General features: G+C 52.8%; 1 protein-coding gene and 1 pseudogene across 2 annotated transcripts in view; one reads left to right on the top strand and one right to left on the bottom strand.

Moving 5' to 3' along the window:
• LOC308419637 (nucleophosmin-like) overlaps positions 1-18128 on the top strand; it is a 506796-nt pseudogene that overhangs the window by 97943 nt on the left and 390725 nt on the right. The window lies entirely within an intron of this gene.
• INSRR (insulin receptor related receptor) lies at positions 86-17207 on the bottom strand (the record flags this gene model as incomplete). The annotated part of the gene is made up of 22 exons (XM_080915681.1): positions 86-326; positions 787-921; positions 1029-1158; positions 1409-1568; positions 1675-1785; positions 2166-2395; positions 3651-3703; positions 4239-4344; positions 4462-4624; positions 4706-4842; positions 5053-5273; positions 5346-5390; positions 5557-5752; positions 5855-6022; positions 6519-6757; positions 9966-10092; positions 10309-10523; positions 11361-11505; positions 11716-11858; positions 11942-12245; positions 13633-14184; positions 17135-17207. 22 exons carry the CDS (start codon positions 17205-17207, stop codon positions 86-88), a joined length of 3894 nt encoding a protein of 1297 aa, XP_080771807.1.

Below are 18128 nucleotides of genomic sequence, written 5' to 3'. Positions count from 1 at the left end.
GTGACAGGGGAGCAGCCGGCCACAAAGGTTGGGTTCTGCCTTCTCTGCCCGTGGGAGGCCAGTCAGGTGGGGAAAGGTTGACCCTTCAGTGTCCTGGGTCCCCATTTGGGGGACTATGGTTTGAAGCTCCATTTAAGGTTGGTGGGGAGTCAGGCTCTGCCTCAGCAGGCAGCAAGGAGGTCTGGCCCCGCTGGCACTCTGGGCTGTGATAGAAGGAACAGAGCCGGAAAGAGGGCCGAAGTTCATCCTGTATGCAATCCAGGATGTGGATGAAAGTTGGGCGCAGGCGTGGGCTATGCTGCCAGCAGCGTCTCATCAGCTCCTGTCTGGTGGGGTGAGGTGGGGTTAAAGGGATGCCAGAAAGACAGACCCCTGCCTCCCACACTACAGTATCATCTGGTGGAAGGAAGGGGTCAGAGGTAAAAATGAGGAAAGTAGGTAAGTTAAGAACTGGGAGTAGCTCAGCCCTGGTGGCACATGCATTTAATCCAAGGACTCGGGAGGCAGAGGCAGGTGGATCTCTGTGAGTTCGAGGCCAGCCTGGTCTACTGAGTGAGCTCCAGAACAGCTAGGGCTACACAGAGGAAATCCTATCTCAAAAATCCTCCCTAAAAAAAAAAAAAAAAAAAAAAAAAAAAAAAAAAAGCCCAAATCCAAACGGACAAAGAATTAAAGAATTGGTGGGAGTCAGTGATGTAGATGCTTTGGAGGAGTGAAGTCAGAACCAAGGGCAGTGAGCACAGTGCAGGGATGAAGGAGGGAAGATCAGACAGCAAGATAACTCACAGCTGGATGGGACAGTCCTCCAGCTTCTCTAGAACTCCGCCATCCATGACAAATTTCAGCACCTGCTCATTTGATAGGCCCTGGTATGGTTGTTCAGCCAGGGTCACAATCTCCCAGAGCACCACACCAAAGGACCTGGAGCACATGAAAGATGGCCTGAATCTAGCACCCTCTGGGCTCCTTGGCACCTTCCCAGATACCACTGTACATCCCTGCAACCCTCTGCTCCCTCCAAGCCCTACCAGACATCTGAGTGAGTGGTGAAGATTCCATCTTTGAGGGACTCAGGGGCCATCCAGCGCACAGGCAGTAACCCCTTTTCACCCTTGCGGTAATAGTCCGTCTCGTATACATCCCGAGTCATTCCAAAGTCTGGAAAGTAAGAATTTCGGGACATTCGAGTCACAGTCCCTGAGCCTTTCTACATCCAGTTTCTAGGCATTCTGGGATGTGTGAGCTCAAAGGATCTCGGAGGTCATCCCTTATCTTAGACATGGAAATGGAGAGACGGGGCTTGGGGACTTGCCTGTTGAGCCTGAGAGCCAGGCCTGGTCTCCTATGGCTAGCTTAGGGAGACCTCTCTACCTTCAGACCTCCCTCATCCACCTAGTACCCGCTGTACCACCAATTTTGACGGTGAAATCCTGGGACACCATGCAGTTGCGGGCCGCCAGGTCCCGGTGGACAAACTTCTTGGCGGCAAGGTAGGCCATGCCATCTGCAATCTCCCCAGCCATCTGAATCATGTCGCTGAGTTCTGGCTGTGGGAGGCCGGGGTTGTTCTACAGGCAAGAGAGGGGCTGGTGAAGGACTGCCCCGCACCCACATTGTGCCCAACTCTTCTCAACTCCCCAGCCTCATATGGCTCAGGGTCTTTCTTGTTCCAACCTCTGCCTCAGGTCTCAGAGATCGGAGATGGCTCTTGAGGTCCCCACGGGTCATTAACTCCATGATGACCAGAGTTGGCTGGCCCTGAGACACCACACCCAGGAGACGAACCTAGGATGACAGAGACCTCTGTTGTAGTTCCTCCTACCTCTTCAATTCATGGGGACAAAACCTCAGCCTGCTGTGATTATAGCCCAACTCTGATGCCCACCCTGATTACACTTGAGTGTAACCCTAATCCTGAACTAACAGCTCCTCTGACCTTAACCCTGAATATATATATATATTGGTCTTGGGGCCAAGTCATGATTATGGTGCTATTCATGACTTGGCCCCAAGACCCTAACAACTCTCCAGACACCCAGCAGTATACCCTGATCGTGACTTTCTCAGCTCTTGACACGCCTCTGTTCCCATCAGGATTCTAAACAACCGTCCCAGCCCTGACCTGGATAACGCCCTGACCTCATTTCAGACCCTTTTCCTCTTACCACATGGTGGCACTTGAATGCTTTCATGACGGATGCTTCCTTGAGGAATTCCATGCGTTCCCGAGCGCTGGCCAGCTCATTGACTGTCTTCAGGGCTACAGGCGTAGCCTCCTCTTCAGCCTCAAGTCCACGTGCCAGTCCCTCATAGACCATTCCAAAAGAGCCTTGGCCCAGCTCCCGGATGATGTCTATCTGCTCCCGAGGCACCTCCCACTCGTCAGGGACGTACACTGAGAAGGGGTGTGTGATGGGGGAGGGGTGCATCTCTGTCATGCCTTCATCTGACTCTTGACTTTTTTTTTTTCTTAAAGCCATTATGGACTACTTTTCTAAAGACCCTACATCCCTTAAGATTTTGGTAACTACAGGTTCACATAAAGGCAGGGTAAAGGCGGTTACGCCGGTTTTATGCTGGTACAGAAAACAGTGAACTGTGAGTTCTAAACTAGGGTGGTATTTCTTTTTGCTTGCTTGATTTTGTGTGTGTGTGTGTGTTTGTGTGTGTTGCACCTTGTTCTTTCAAGGCAAGGACACCTAATCAAAACCACAGCTCACCAATTATGCCTAGTCCTAACCAGTTTGTTCTGGGATACCTGTCTCCATCTTCTTAGGGTGGAATTACCTGTGTGGACTATTCCCACCTAGCATTTATGACGTTTCCGGGGATTCAAACAATCTGGATGTGATCCTCACCTTGTGCAGCAAACATTTTAATTATTATCTTTTTATACTTTAAGTGCATGAGTGTTTTGCCTGTGTGTGTGTGTATGTGTGTGTGTGTGTGTGTGTGTGTGTGTGTGTGTGTGCCACGTGTGTACCTGTGCTCTTCAAGACCAGAAGAAGGCATAAGATCCTTGGAGGCAGAATTACATACAGCTATGAGCAGCCCTGTGTGTGCTGGGCTAGAACCCAGAATCCCTGCAAGAGCAGTGGATGCTCTTAGCTGCAGTGGGAAACATTTTAATGGCGAACCACCTCTTCAGCTTTCAGTTGTTTGTTGTTGGAAGAGGCAGTTGGTGGTGTGAGTTGTCTGCAGGTGTGCAGGTGCACCTGCTGAGTTATTCCACTGATACAGAATCTCCCATGAATCTGGAGGCTCCATGCTTTGACTTGGCTGGGGGTGGGGGTGGCAACAAGCTCTGGGAGATCCTTGCCTGTCTCAGCAACCCGCACTGGGGTTGCAGGCATGGACAACAAAGATGTCAAGTGTTTATGTAGATGCTAAGTATTCAGACTCAAGTGCTCATGCCTGGGGAGTAAACACTTTCACACACCACACTGTGTCGTCTTCCTAGCCATCACCCTCAGACCATCAGAGTAGGGTGTTGTTTCTTCACCAAAGGCTACCGTGTCATTCAGGTGTGCTTTACACAGACAAGGACTCCCTTTGACGTCTGGTCTGAAGGGCTCTGTTCCCGAGGCCACCTTCTCCAGTCTGCTGCCCTGCTCCCGCCTCCCTTGCTCCCCCCCACCCCCGTGACTTACTGTGGGATGCACTGAAATACTCTGGGTTCACGGATGTGTACAACATGCTGCTTCTGCAACAGGAGGTAATGGGTCAAGGGGGAAAATGAACCCCCAGGATGATGCTGACCACAATTGCTCTGGTCGGCCTGACCTCTGAGGCATCCCAGGCATTGCTAAGCTGACCATGATACCAGTCCTGGGATCAAATAGGCTGGGGATAGGTAAAGCCAGGAGTGGAAAGAGGGGGTCCTCTCTCTGTGGGCCTTCTTGAGCTCACCCCAGGGGCATATGATGACACCTGTCCAAGTACTTACTAGGGTTCCTGTCTTCCTCTTGTCACAGCAGAACCTGCTTGCTTGAGCTAAGTGCATGGGAACCGACAGTCCCCCCCTGTGCCCACACCAAGGAGTTTCGCGGGACACAAGACATTTCCAGGTTAAAAAGGATGAGTTGTAACCCTAGTTAAGAGGTATGTCTCCTCCATGCCTTCCAGAGAAAGGGTTACTGTCTTTAAGGAAGTCATTTCTGCTATCTAAACTAATACCCTCTGTCTGCTTTGTCCCTCTGAGATGGCTAAATAGGGGCAGAAATAGGACTTGTCACTACCTCTTCTTGCTGTAGAAGAAGCCAAGGGCGGCAAGCATCACGAGCAGCATGAATCCCACAGGGGTGACAGTGAGGAGTATACGCAGTCCCCCAGTATCCTCTTCCTCTGGTGGGGAGAATTCACAGGTCAGGATGGAAGCTGCTTCTCAGGCAACACTGGAGAATGGTGATGGCTGGGGCTGATGCTGAACAGAGACCAGGTTGGGAAGCAAGTCTGCCTCACCTGGACCAGTGATGAAGAAGGCAACAGCATCAGTCCAGGAGCCATTGCCAGCCAATGAGGTGGCCCGAACTTTAGCAGAGTAGTTTCCAGGAGGCAGCAGAGCCAGGTGGACCCCACCAACTTTGGCATATCGAAGTCGAGACACACAAAGCACTGTGGCCTCCTGTGGGCAGCACAGACAGCAGGCTGGGTAGAAGGATGGAGGTGCAGACCCAGAGTGGGATAGGGGTGTCTGGTGACCTACCTCTCCCAGGCGGCGGTACTTGATTTCATACTTGAGGATGAGCCCATTGGGGTCAGGTGGCTCAAGCCAATGCAAGGTGACACTGCTCTTGCCAGCTGCCTTCCAGGCCACCTTCCCTGGGATGCCATCTGCCTCTCCTGTAGGAGAGGGCATCTGGCAAATAGTCCACAAGCAGGTCCTCTTGGTCATGTTCAAACCCAGACTAAACTGAGCCAAACTGGGAAGTTCGGAGAACTTCCACAGTCATGGGAATCAGGAAGGGTGACCAGAGCGAGACCCTGAGACTAGTGGGAAGACAGATCTGCTGGTTACAGAGCGCTGACTGGCGTGGGGGGGGGGGCACCTACTATGTGGCATGGTGCGGGCAAAGACGAAGGTGGCGGCGCTACAACCCACAGTGTGCGCCGCGTGGTTGCAGGCATGGATGTCAATCCTGTACTCTGTGAAGTGCCGCAAGCCGCTCAGTACCGCTCTCTCCCTCGGAACCTTGTCCTCTTGAATCTCAAAATCCGAGTTGTTTTTCCCTAGTCTGAGAAGACCAGCTTCCCGGCGGTGCCTCTCCGAATCCCTGGAAATAGTCCGAGGCGTGAAGCCGGTTCTTAGAGCCCCTCCCGCCATCCCCACACCTGCCCCAGCTCACCTATGGAGGAGGTTCTTGTTGATGGATGTCACTTTCCATGGGGCCCTGGGGAGGTCGGGGGACCCTCTCAGCTTCCGGGCGCTCGGTATCTCTTCGCCCCACCTCCAAACCCACCCACACCAAGGCCAGGCCCACACCATAATAGGCTCCTCTCACCAAGTCCCACCCTCTCCAAGGCACCGCCCCTCAGGCCCTCCCAACAAGGTCGCACTTGGGGATGGTGATTGCATGGTGTAGGAAGTTTTCAAACTTTTTCTGGAAGGTGACCTCTTGCGCCTCCAGTGCAGGCAGGGCCTGCCCAGGAGGTGAGTGCTGGCAGGGACAGCAGCCTTGCTCCGGCTCAGCCTCCAGCGCCGGGTCTTCACGGTCGAAGCGTGTGTCATGGCTGCTGCTGGGCAGCCGCAGACCTGTGGCCACGGTGCGGAGGAGAGAAGTCAGAGCAGTGGTCCACCTGTCACTACCTGGTGTCCCCCCACCCCCTCCCCCGGCCTGAGGCACCCTCTGCGCACCGCGGTGGCAGTAGTCGTTGATGTAGAGGTCACCATCCTCTGCTAGCCGCTGCCACAGCACCAGGTAGTAGGTGATGTTTCCATTGCGCTGGACTGGCGGCTTCCAGCGCACCAGGAGGTGTGAAGAGGAGTTGGAGGTGGAGATGACATCTTGGGGCACCGTGGGTGCTATGATTGTGAAAAGAATGCCACTCAGGGATGGGACCCTTCCAAATAATGAGATCTTCTCTCCCTCTTTCCCCTCTCCCCTCCCCTTCTCATCCCTTCTCCCCCACCCCCACCCCCCGCCGGCCTAGATCCACCCTCTCTCTTATCCAGAGCCTTCCTTCCCTAGAAACCATTCTATCCTTTCGCTGTTTCAGAAAATAGGATTTCTGTGGCAGGTAAACCCTCTTTCAGCTGACCCTGGACCCAATCCTGGGGAGACAATATTACTATGAAGAAGGTCATCCTTCAGTATTCTAGATCCTTCCCTGGCCTGATTCACTCAGCTAGCACAAGTCCAGCCCCAGCCTCCCCTGAGGCTCAGGGAATGGCCCAATTCTTTGTAGTGTGAAAGGAGCCCTGTCCGCTAGGGTGCTCTGACCTCTCTGTGTCTGGCACCCACGTGCTTCTATCTCCCTCACTAGGATTTAGGCGTCTCATTCTAGAGCCTTCAGCTCACCTGCAGGCAGTGTTCGTAGGTAGACAATGGGGCTCTGGGCTCCCTGATGGGGGCTGTCCTCAGCGGTGGTCAGTGTGATGGCTCGCACAAACACAGCATACTGTGTCCAGGGCTTTAGGGGGGCTAGGGTCACCCCCGGTTCCTGGGTGCGGCTGAGGGGTAGTTCCACGTCCAACAGATTCCAGCTCTGGGTTCCACAGGCATCTGGACCCACGTGTTCTGTGGCATTCTGGAATGGGCTGGACACCCCATTCCCAGTGCTGGGGGATCTCCAAGCTCTAGTCCACACACACACACACACACACACACACACACACACACACACCAGCTCGATGATGACTCAGGGCTGTCAAAGCCATTTCCCAACTATGTACGTGAGCACAGTTGTTATCCCAGCCAATTCACCCATAGTGTATGGCTTATGATCTTGGCCACATATTACAATAGGAATTATTGAGATTTTGTCCTAATGAAAAGAGCCCTAAAATGTTTGAATTATATTTTCAAAAGAACCTAGAAAGTGGTTATGGGGGCAAACAAACAGATTGTTGTCATCTCTAGTGAGGTGACCTGGAGCCAGGACTGGGAGATCTCTCTCTTGCCGAGGACAGTACAGACTATTTTGGTTTTGCTTTATTCTGTTTTAGAGAGTATTTCTAAGTAGCTCAGTCTAGTCTGGAACCTGCCCATTTTCTGCTTTGTCCTCCAGAGAGTTTGCTGGGATTAGCCTGTACCAATGAGCTCACACCCAAGGAGCAGAATGTTTTACACACGCCCCTGCATGGACTTGGAAGTCTACGAACCTCCTAGATATAGGCACAGTTCTGCACATGCTTCTAGAAACACCTTTATAGAAATGGGCTCCTAGCTTTCATGTCATCCTGGAACTCTCTATGTAGACCAGGCTGGCCTCGAACTCACAGAGATTCACCTGCCTCTGTCTTTGGGGATTAGGCCAGAGGCAGGCCTTGAAGAGACACCATAGGCTTCAGGAGTGCTGGCTCCTGAGCAAAGAAAGGACCGTGTGGAAGATGTCACTCAGCAAGTTTTGAAGTATTACATCCATGCTCATAATATCTATTTCTTTGATGGGAGGCAGAGAATAGAATTATGCTGAGCCACGGACAAAAAAAAAGTGTGTGTGTACGTGCATGTGCATGTACATGCAGGTGTGTGTGTGCATGTGTGATGGTGCATATATAAGGATGTTCTCACTGGTGCTGGTGTGTGTGGAGACCAGAGGTTGGTGTTGACATTCTTTTGTCAATCACTCGATACCTTATGTTTTGAGATAGAGTCCCTCACTGAACCTGGCACTTTTTTTTTTTCAGTTTATCCCTGGCCAGTGAGCTCCCAGGATCTTTCTGTCTGTCCTTCAGTGCTGGTGTGACAGACAGATGCACACTGCCACAGCTGACTTTTATGTGGGTGCTGGGGGTCTGAGCTCAAGGCCCTCATGCTTGTGCAGCAAGTGGGTAACACTGAGCCATTTCCCCGGCCCCATGGACAGAATGGGGCCAGGGGGAGCGAGATGAGGAGAGGTCTGAGGACCTGTTCTTGTCGGGACTCAGAAGTGGGACGGTCCAGGAGCTGGCGTGAGGGTTGCAGAGTAGGTGCTGTGAGGGGAAATGCCTTGTGAGGTTTGACACATGAGCAGGTCTGGGTCAGAGCCAGAATAGGGCCAGGATTCTCAGTGTCGGCCCCTGAGGGGGCACACAACAGCCATACTATAAAACAGAGATGCTGGGGAAGGGGCTTCCTGGAGAAGCCCAGGGTTCTTTGCCCTTAGCATCTAGACACAGCTGTGTATAGCTGTGCATGATGTAAGCTGCATGCATGAACGTAGATGGGGAGCCACTCACACTGCTACCCCTGTTGGTAACTCCTTGAAGTGTGGCCCATGAGCCGTCAGCTTCAACATCAGTTAGGAGCTTAGTAGAAATGCAGGTTCATAGGTATTGCCTGACATTAACCAACTCAGACCGCCCAGGAATCCGTATTTCACACACTTCCCACACCCGTATACTAGTCACTCTCCTGCTATTGAGACTGAAAAGAGCCTAGGCCAGCTGAGCACCCTGTTTCTGTGGGCTCCCTACCTATTTCCAGCCAGACCCTGAGATGGTGCAATAAACCCTCTCAGTTTAGCTTTGCAGGCACTACCTCCCACATAAGTAGTTCAGACTCTGTTTACCAAGAACAGCGTTTTCTACCCCCACAAGTATCAAAAGTCCATTTCTCAGCAGGCTGTGGTACTTCATGCCTTTAATCCTAGCACTTGGGAAGCAAAGTCACTGAGTTCGAGACTAGCCTGGTTTACAGAGTGGGTATTAGGACAGCCAGAACAGAAAAACCCTGTCTTCCTTCATGGTTTTCATAGGATTGTGCTAAAAGGCTTAACTGGGAGATCTGTGGTTGAATTTTAATTAGTTTTGGGAGAAGTCCTTCTTGTGGCTTCCCTCTGATAAGGCCATCCAGTCTCTCCAAAGCATTAGCTCCTTCTGGCCTGGAGTATAGCTCCATTGGTAGTGTTTGACTGACAGGTGTAACGCCTCGAGTTTAATCCTCAGCACCACATAAACAGGGTATGGTGGGCACCTCGGTAACCCCAGCACTCGGGAGTTGAAAGTAGGAAGATGAGTTTTGAGTTTGAGACACAATTAAAAAGGAAGGGCTGGGTAGGGGTGGCCCATGCTTTTCATCCCAGCACTTGGGAGGCAGAGGCAGGAGGATCTCTGTAAGTTTGAGGCCAGTTTGACCTATAAAGAGTTCCAGGACAGCCAGGTCCACACGATGAGATACTGTCTTATCGAGAGAGAGAGAGAGAGAGAGAGAGAGAGAGAGAGAGAGAGACTCCCCTCCTCTTTCCGCAGGCTTTAATGAAATGCTGGTAAAGATACTCATAAAAACGGCCAAATTAGTGGGTACTTCCCAAACCGCTGCTGGGGTGAGGGCATGTGGTCAGCAGCGAAGTTAGCACAGTGAATTGAGGCTTAATTAGCCTAGCTTTTCGAGCAGAATGATCTCCAGGGCTCTCAGAAACCTCTGCCACCCTCTTCATTTCATTTGGTGAGGGGAAACTGAGGCAATGGAGGACCAAACAAGGTGAGACAGATTCAGGCTGCATATGACTCAGGGGTCCTAGCTTTCTGGCTCTCCCTAGCCCTGCTAGACTAAGCTCTCACCCCCTTGGTCTTGAAAATAATCCGACACTGCTTAGCACACAAGCCTGGAATCCCAGCATTCTTGGAGGCTTGGGTCGAGGCAGAGAATCTTTGAGAGCTGGGGGCTAGTTTACATAGTGAGAACCCGCCCCAACACACACACACACACACACACACACACACACACACACACACACCACTAAAAAAGAAAGAAGAAAAAAAGAAAAGAAAAGGAAGGAAGGAAACTAGGTCCCTCCATTTGGCACCACTACTTTCTACTTACGACTCCTTGTAGTAGACGATGAAGCTGAGCAGGTCACGGGCCTCCAGCGGCTCATAGCGCTCCCAGCGCAGTAGGATGCGGTCCTCCTCCGTCAGGTTGAACACAAAGCGCAGAGTGCGAGTCTGGCCTGAGCAAGCAAAAGAAAAGCACCTTCTGCAGGCAGGTTCCTGCTTGCGTTCACCCCAACCCCACTGCTGCTCTCCGCCTTGGTTGATACCCCCGATATTTTAATGCACATGTGTGTGTGCATGAGTCACGAGTGCATTCGTGTTCGTGTGTGTGTGTGTGTGTGTGTGTGTGTGTTTTGCCCTGTGTGCACACTTGGGGTTGGGCAGGGTCTTACAGGCAGCTCGATCTCCATTGGTCCGGGGGTTGATTTCAGCTTTGCTCTGTCGGCCTCTGGTTCCGGTCACCTCCTCCAGTTGGTATATGTGCTCCAAGCAGAGGCGTGGGTTGAAGGCAAAGTATATTTTGCCTACAGGAATGGTGAGCCCCGCGGCCACCCAGGACCCTAACTGTTGCAGGTTCTGGTTGTCCAACACGTAGAGAGTGTAGTTCCTGGAGAAAGCAGGAGCCTTGCTGTGCAAAGTGACAGGGGCTCTGGCAGCCAGGGACTGGCTCATAGGTTCTCCTGCAGAGGCTGCACTGGGCACAGGCACAATCTGCAGTTCACTCACATTCACGAAGGGGCTCTGGGACACCCCTTTGTGGCACTGACCAGAGGGGGCTCAGGGACACTCCTCCTGTGCAACTGGCCAGCAGTGTGACGCCCTGACCTTCACCCACCCTCTCTCTGCCGTCTGTGCCCGTGTTAAGTGGGGTTAGCTGTTTGACTGCCTCTTCCTCTTTTCATCTCACTTTAACTGTGCACTGGCTGTGGGGGACACAGAAGCTATGCCCGGCCAGCTTGTGAGCACCCCTAGGGGGGTCAGGATAATATGCCAGGAGACAGAAGAAGAAGCCGTAGGGAACCACTTGACTGATTTTGACAATTTCAACTTCTTTTTCTTTTGAAAAGCACTGGCTACTTTGTGAGCAGACCTCCTTGGCTGGGCGGTAGGAACTGTTTTACGCCCAGGCAGGTTCATTCTGACAGCTGAGGTGTCAGGTGATACAGTCACCCCCCATCCTCATGGAACAGCCTGAAACTCTATTGCCTGCACTGGGTTCTAGTCACTGTTTATCACACTTCGCATACAACGGCATAAGTAACAACTGGCGTTCTAGAACACAAGCTTCATTTTACAGACGGAAAAACTCAGGACCAGAGAACCCAAGCAACCTCCCCAAATGCACATAGCTAGCACACTAATTTCAGAGCCCTTTCTCTTCACCACTGTTTCGAGAATGTTGGGGAAAAGGGGGGCTGGTCAGCCTGATTTGTGACCCCCTTACCCATCCACCATGGAATCTCCCCGGATTAGTTTGAGGTTCTTGAAAAAGCCCAGGGTCACGAGTGCAAAAGAGTGCTTGATTTTGAGGAAGCCCGTGATGGTCTCAACCAGTCCCAGGTTGTGTTGAAGCTCTGGCTCCAGATTGTCTGGGGATGAGAAAGATAGGACTGGAGCAGGGCCAGGGGAGGTGGTGGGTCCACAGGGAAGGGAGCTGGAGGGACAAAGGAGGTAGGAACAGAGGGATAACACGGAGAACCATGCAAGGGATGCAGCTGGGAGGGAGGGCGTGGTTAGGGAGGGCGTGGCCGGGAAGGGAGGGCGTGGTTAGGGAGGGCGTGGCCGGGAAGAGTACTGACAGCCTTGGCGAAGGTTGAGGATGAGGCTCCCCTCCACATGGGTGCAACCCACTAGGTCCTGTGTGGCTTGAACAGAGTCGATGGTCTTTGTCCCAACCTTGCACTCTTTGGGGCACAGTCCCTCGCACTTATGGCAGAAAATGCTGGCAGGACAATCGGACAGTTTAAGCCTTGGACCCATAAGACTGCACGGACCTTCAGACCACCCCAAGGGTATCCCCCTCACCTGCTGCCATTACGGGTGAAGCCTGGGGGGCACTGAGCCAGGCAGCTGCCCTCGTAGATGCCAAAGGCGGTGGCATGTCCAGGAACCTCACGCAGATGACCACAGAGCTCCGCGGTGACACAGCGCCAAGATTCATACTGGTAGGTGCCGGGAGGGCAGGCCCGGAGGCAGACCCCTTGGAAGTAGAGGTGACGGCAAGCTACACAGGCTCGAGGGTCTTCAGGTTGGCTGCAGCCCCCCAGACATTCACTGTGGCAGCACTCACCACCTGCTGTGCAGGCCAGCCCACGGGGACAGGGACACACTGCGGGCAGAGGACATTATATCTTACCTGCCCCTCGGCAACCCATCAGTGATGTCCCTTTCCAATTCTGGTGCGCCCCATCTTGAGGTCACATTCTCAGCACCAGATTACTTTCCTGACTTTCGTTGCACCGGTAGACGATTGGGTCCTCTCTCTCTATGCTCCACCTCCCACAACGCCTCCTTGAGAGTTCAGAACTCAAGCTGTGCTGTGTTACATGCCTTGAATCCCAGCATTTGGGAAGCAGAAGCTGGTGGATCTCTGAGTTTGGGGCTAGCCTGATCTACATGGAGGCTTCTAGTCCAGCCTAGACTATACACAGAGAGAGACTCAGAAAAAAAAATTGTCTCAGAACTCAGGATGGAGTGGTGACCTTGTCCATCAGGGCTGCGGCTCTGCATCCTGCTGTCCTGTCTAGGCTGCCCTGTGGTGGCTTGGGATGGTGCCAGGGGGAACCAGCTGGCCACTCCTGATCAGCTAGGCCAGGGCAAGGTAGGTCCAGCCAGGGCCTGTTGACATGGTACACAAATTAAGAGGCCATGCAGCAGCTGTGTTTACAGCCAACAGGGAGGCAGCTCACTGCTGATACAGCAGGGATCAGGTTATTCTCCTGTCTGGATGAGGCTGGAGGTGAGGGGCGCAGACCTTGAGCTGCATGGGAAAGACTCTGGGGCTAGGGCTTCTGGAAGGTTCCCCTCCCCGCTTTCTACACTGCTTTCCTTTTGCCTCCATAAATGGGAGTGTACTCCCTAGGTCACAGCTTGGCCTGGTCTGGTCTTTGCATCTCTTCCTCTTCCTTTCTGTCCTTAGCATCCCATCTCCACATCTCACTGCTTCCAGTCTGATCACCTGGGGCCAGGCCCCGTGCACTGATACCACGGTCCTGGCTCTGCTCTCAGGCTGTGTGGGTTCCACCCTCTCTATCCCAGCTGTGAGGACACAGGCACAGAGGTGAGCCCAGGCCACCTGGCTGTATCCTTGGCTGCTGCTCCCGAAGACAGTTTATTGGGCTGACATCTGTCCGCTGTGTCTACCCTCTTCCCAAACCCCCTCCTTCCCTACTCTATGCCTGCCTGATGCCACATCAATTATTTAGTTTCTGGGAGCTTCAGTTTCCTTTCTTGGAAAATGGGATAATGAGGGTAAAGATTTAAAAACAATGGCAGCAAGCCAGGTAAACTCAGCACTTAGGAGACAGAGACAGAGACAGAGGAATTAGGTGTTCAAAGCCAACCTCTGCCACATGTCAGGTTTTAGGCCAGCCTAGACTATATGATATATTGTCTCAAATGAACAAATAACACAATGTGGAACAGTGAAGTCCAGCCCCACCCTCTCCCAGCCCCGCCTCTCTGTGGCTTCAGCCATATTCTGTGTAAGTACCCACCTCTCTGACAGTGGCTGGAGGTCCAGCACCTGTAGTCAGTGTGCCCACCGAAGTTGGTCCTTGCACAGGGCTCACCAGCGGCACCCAGCACACCAGGGCACACGTCAGCACACTCCTCATCCAGCTTGTTCCCTACAATGTGGTTGGCACCAGGTGCAGGCTGCAGCAGACCCCAGTCAATGGTGGAGAGATGGCAGAGTTCCTGGTTCTTCTCCACTCGAACAGCCCCACGCAGCACGGCCCCAAGCGATGGCAGACCGATGTCCCTTAGGTGAGGCATCTCAAAGATGATGAGCGCATAGCCCAGGAAGAGACGCGCACCTCGGATCACAGCAAGGTTGGGGAAGAGGTCTCGAAGGCTCTCCAGGCCGTAGACTCGGAACAACAGCAGGTAGTCAGTCACCTGGGTAAGGCGAGGGAAACTGAGGCCTCGGAAATCCTCTCCGGTGGCAGCAAACATGAGAAGGATCTGCAGGTGACCTTCCACCACACTGCAGTTCTCCAGACGACGGAGCTCTGTCACCTCGGAGCGGATATCCAGGCTGGGGCACACTGTAGGCACATGCGGGCAGATACATGAGTAGACCAAGAACCCTGTCCTGGCTGCTCCGCTGTTGGGACACTATTCATGCTGGCAAGAGGACACTTAGTGAGCAGTATCAGGCTGTGCTCTCAAACAAGCCAGTCAGACTCCTGGCTCAGAGTCTGTGCGCCTTCTATCCCTGTAGATAGAACACGATCCCTTACATGGCTCCCCCGTTCCTTCACGTCAGTGAAGACTTTTCCCACGTTTCTGCTTAAAACTATCTCCCCCTGATCTTTTGTTGGGGGTCAATGCTGGCTGTACATACGCCATACCATAGAGCTGCGTCCTCAGCCCCTGGCCTTTTGAGACAGGGTCTTACTGTGGAGCTCCAGTAACTCTGTCCTCCTGCCTCTGTCTCCGGAGTCTGTGCGTACCACGCCCCACTTCCCTATAACTCTCAACATAGAATTGGTTTATTGATTTTGTTGCTTGCAAGCCTCAGAAGGGCGGGAATTTTTGCTTAACTCACTGCTATACCCTAGTTCACACATAGTGTGCGACGGCAAGTTTGGTGCTCGGTGAGTGTTTGGTGAGAAAATGAAGGCAAACTGTGCCTGGGAGGCAGTGAGTACTGAGTGTGAAGTACTTAGTACTGAGTACTTCTGTCTGTGCCCCCAGGGACCTAGCCCTCTGGTACCTAAATTGTTTTTTTTTTTTGCTTTTGAAGGGACATTCCATGGTTTCTCTTTGCCAAAGCCGAGGCCCTCAGTTCCCCCCCTCAGCCTGACATTCTGGAGTGGAGACAAGCTGGTCTCCGGTCTCAAACCTAGGAAGGCTCTTTAGGTCTTTGGCCTCTGATCCCGGGGCCCAGTGTCCTTGCTAGAGCTCTCTGGCCCTGCGTCACTTCCTCCTCAGGCATAATTTCTCTTAATTCAGCAGCAAGTCACAGGAATTCCTGTGGTGCTGCCCAGCGAGGCTACTTACATCTCCACCTCTCTCTTCAAGGTTCTGGCTGCTCTAACTGAGTTTTACATCCCCATTACCCAGTTCAGGATTGGAACCTCTGGGTGGTGGTGGGGCTACATACCATGAGCATCTAGGTCCTAACTCTAGTCTTTCCTTTGGGACCCAGTCCACTTGTCTTTCTGTGCCCAAAGCCTCCAGGCTCTTTTTCCTGTAGGGGTTGGATGCTTGGCCTCACTTCCTTCCAAGGAGAGCTTGCAGGGTCTTCGTATAAGATGCAAGTCTAAAAGCTTCAGTGTAATGTTCTGTTCAGGTCTACTTCCTCCCTTCTCATCTGGTCCTCTAGCAAAATCTCTCTACCCCCTCCCTCTCCCTCTTCTGCTCTCTCTCTCTCTCTCTCTCTCTCTCTCTCTCTCTCTTACACACACACACACACACACACACACACACACACACACTCACACACATTTGTACCACACCCCACATTCTTCCATACAGGCCAGCGGCCAGCCCAGTCCCTGCCTTAGCACTTGTCAAAGCTGATTGGGATGGAGAGGAGGACAGGAAGCCTGGCTTCCTATACCTTCTCTCTGTGGTCTATGCTTGACTGTCAGCTGTTGGAAGTGTGAGTGCCCACACACCCACACGCTTGTGCACACACCAGGCAAGGCAGGTACACACACACACACACATACACACAGAGAGACACAAAGAAGAGAAGGAAAAAACACTTCTGTTCCCTCTATGGAAGCCAATTAGGCTCTTTGAGGCAGGTGGGGGGGGGGGGTTCCCCTCTGGTTCCACATCCCATCATGCCTCAGCCTCTCCAGAGCTCCCCTAATGTGAGACATTGGAAAAACAAATCTAAGACCTTTGCAGATTAACCCCTGCCTTTCCTCAGGCCAAGCTCCACGAAGATTTTCACTGGGAAACAACAGCTGGGCTCCTTGACCAAACACTGACTCCCAGGGAGCACATGCTTTATTCTGACAACTGTGCTCCTGCCTAGCATCTGGTGTACAGTGTCCTGGCACAGAAGGAACCGGGGAAGGGCGCTCAGGCAGATTATCATGCATTGCAAATCTTCTGTGACTGGCCCCTTTCAAGAGACACCTTATCATGGTCCATTTGTATAATCCTTACAGGAAGGGGAGTCGTGCCTTGGTCCTGGAAGCCCCCACTTAGGAGAACGTCCTAAGACCCTTCACCTTCCCAGAGTACTGGGTTCCCAAGCTCTCTCTGTATGGAGGACAAAGGCAGATTAGATAATGGATCGATACACTTAATATTTCCTCTTTGGATGCCTTTGGTGAATCTGAGGAAAATCATCGAGTTACTGAGGAGAGGCAGTCCTCTCTCAGGCGGCACTCCTGCCCACCGCGGGTGGATCCCCCAGGGTGGGGGACACAGATGAAAGCCTGGGGTGCCAGAGCGCATGCCCTGGGTCTGCCTCTCCAGTCTCTGAGCCTACTGCACACAATAAGTCAAATTGCTTAATGGTGCCTGGTTTTCACTGTCGGTCCCGCCTGCCTCTCATCATTTGGGGGGCTCTAGAAACAACCTCTAGTTCTGTCTCATTTGGTTTAAACTCAGATTTTACTGGGATCACAGTTTCACAAACAACAGTGAGTTGGAGAGCATCTGTTTGCTCCATTTCTAACTCCTTAACCTCTTAGGGAGCTGAGAGAGGAAAAACAAAACAAAACAAACCTCTTCGTATAACCATTCTGTCTGGCGAAAAGTCCTTCTGAGAGCTAACCCTAGTCTTCATGTTCCGATAAAGACTAACTAGAAATCAGCAGTGGAGCTCTACACCTTTAATCTCTGCCCTTGGGAGGCGTAGGTGGGTGGATCTCTATGTTCAAGGCCATTGTGGTCTACAGATGGATTTTTAGGACAGCCAAGGCTGCACAGAGAAACCCTGTCTTGAGATACCAAAATCAAACAACCAAAGACTAAGTCTAGGTGTTCTGGAGGGAGATGGGGGTTGGAAGCATATTGCTGGGGACTCACCCTCTAGTGTGTCCAGGCCAGGTCCCAAGAACAGCAGGCTCATAAGCAAGGGCCACAGAGCAGGCACTGCCATGACCTCAGCCCTGATTGTCTTCTAGGAGTCCTCCAGGGACAGAGAAGGGTGTAGACCCAGGTTCCAATGTGGAGGGGGCTCACAAGGGCAAAGGAGTTAGAAATCTCAAACAGAGACAGCGGGAGATAGAAAAGAATTTCGGATCAGAGGAAACAAAGCCTGTGTCAGGCAGCTGGAGACAGCCTCAGTGTGATCCAGAGACAGATTGCAACAGAGATGCAGACAGGAGCAGGGCAGCCTCAGGGGGCCATCCAGAGGGAGAAATTGACCTAGGATTCTGAACACAACAGATCCAGAGGCCGGACAGTCCCGAGGGGAAGCGGAGTGGAAGTCCTGGGAGCGCCCCAGAGTGCCCGAGGGGGCGGCAGCGGGCTCCGGGACTCCACGGACCTCCTGGGCAAGCCGACTTCCAGCCTCGGTCTGCCACAGCTCCTGGGGCAGGATGGCAGGGACCTCGCCCAGCTCCCACCCTTTCCAGAAACGGATTGGTTTAGCCGGCCGACTTCTCTGTTCTCTCCGCCCCTCCCACCAAGTCAAGGGAAAATATTTAGCCTGTCAACTGACGGAGGTGGGGGACAGATGTGTTGGGGAAATAAGGCTGGGGGCCAAGAACTGAGCTCCCGAACCCCTGCTCCTTGGCTCCATGGCGGTCTCCCCCCCACCCCCGCCCTCCCGTAACTTTCCCCCTTCCCCTGTCCCTGCTGCTCGCTGCAGTCCAGGAGGAAGCGGCTGGGCTCCCTGACTTGGTGTGTGTGTGTGTGTGTGTGTGTGTGTGTGTGTGTGTGTGTGTGGTGTTCTGGAGTCCAACAGGTACTTTGACATCTACAGGGTAACTTCCCACAGCTTGGACAGGTCGGAGTTCGCTGGTGAAATCTGAAGATCTCAACGCTTCGCCCTCAATCTCTCGCAGCCCTTCCCAGC

This window comes from Micromys minutus (genome assembly GCF_963924665.1).
Source record: "Micromys minutus genome assembly, chromosome: 4".
Taxonomy (NCBI): Eukaryota; Metazoa; Chordata; class Mammalia; order Rodentia; family Muridae; genus Micromys; species Micromys minutus.
Note: the sequence above shows the minus strand (reverse complement) of the source record. Positions and strands in the feature narration are given on the sequence as shown.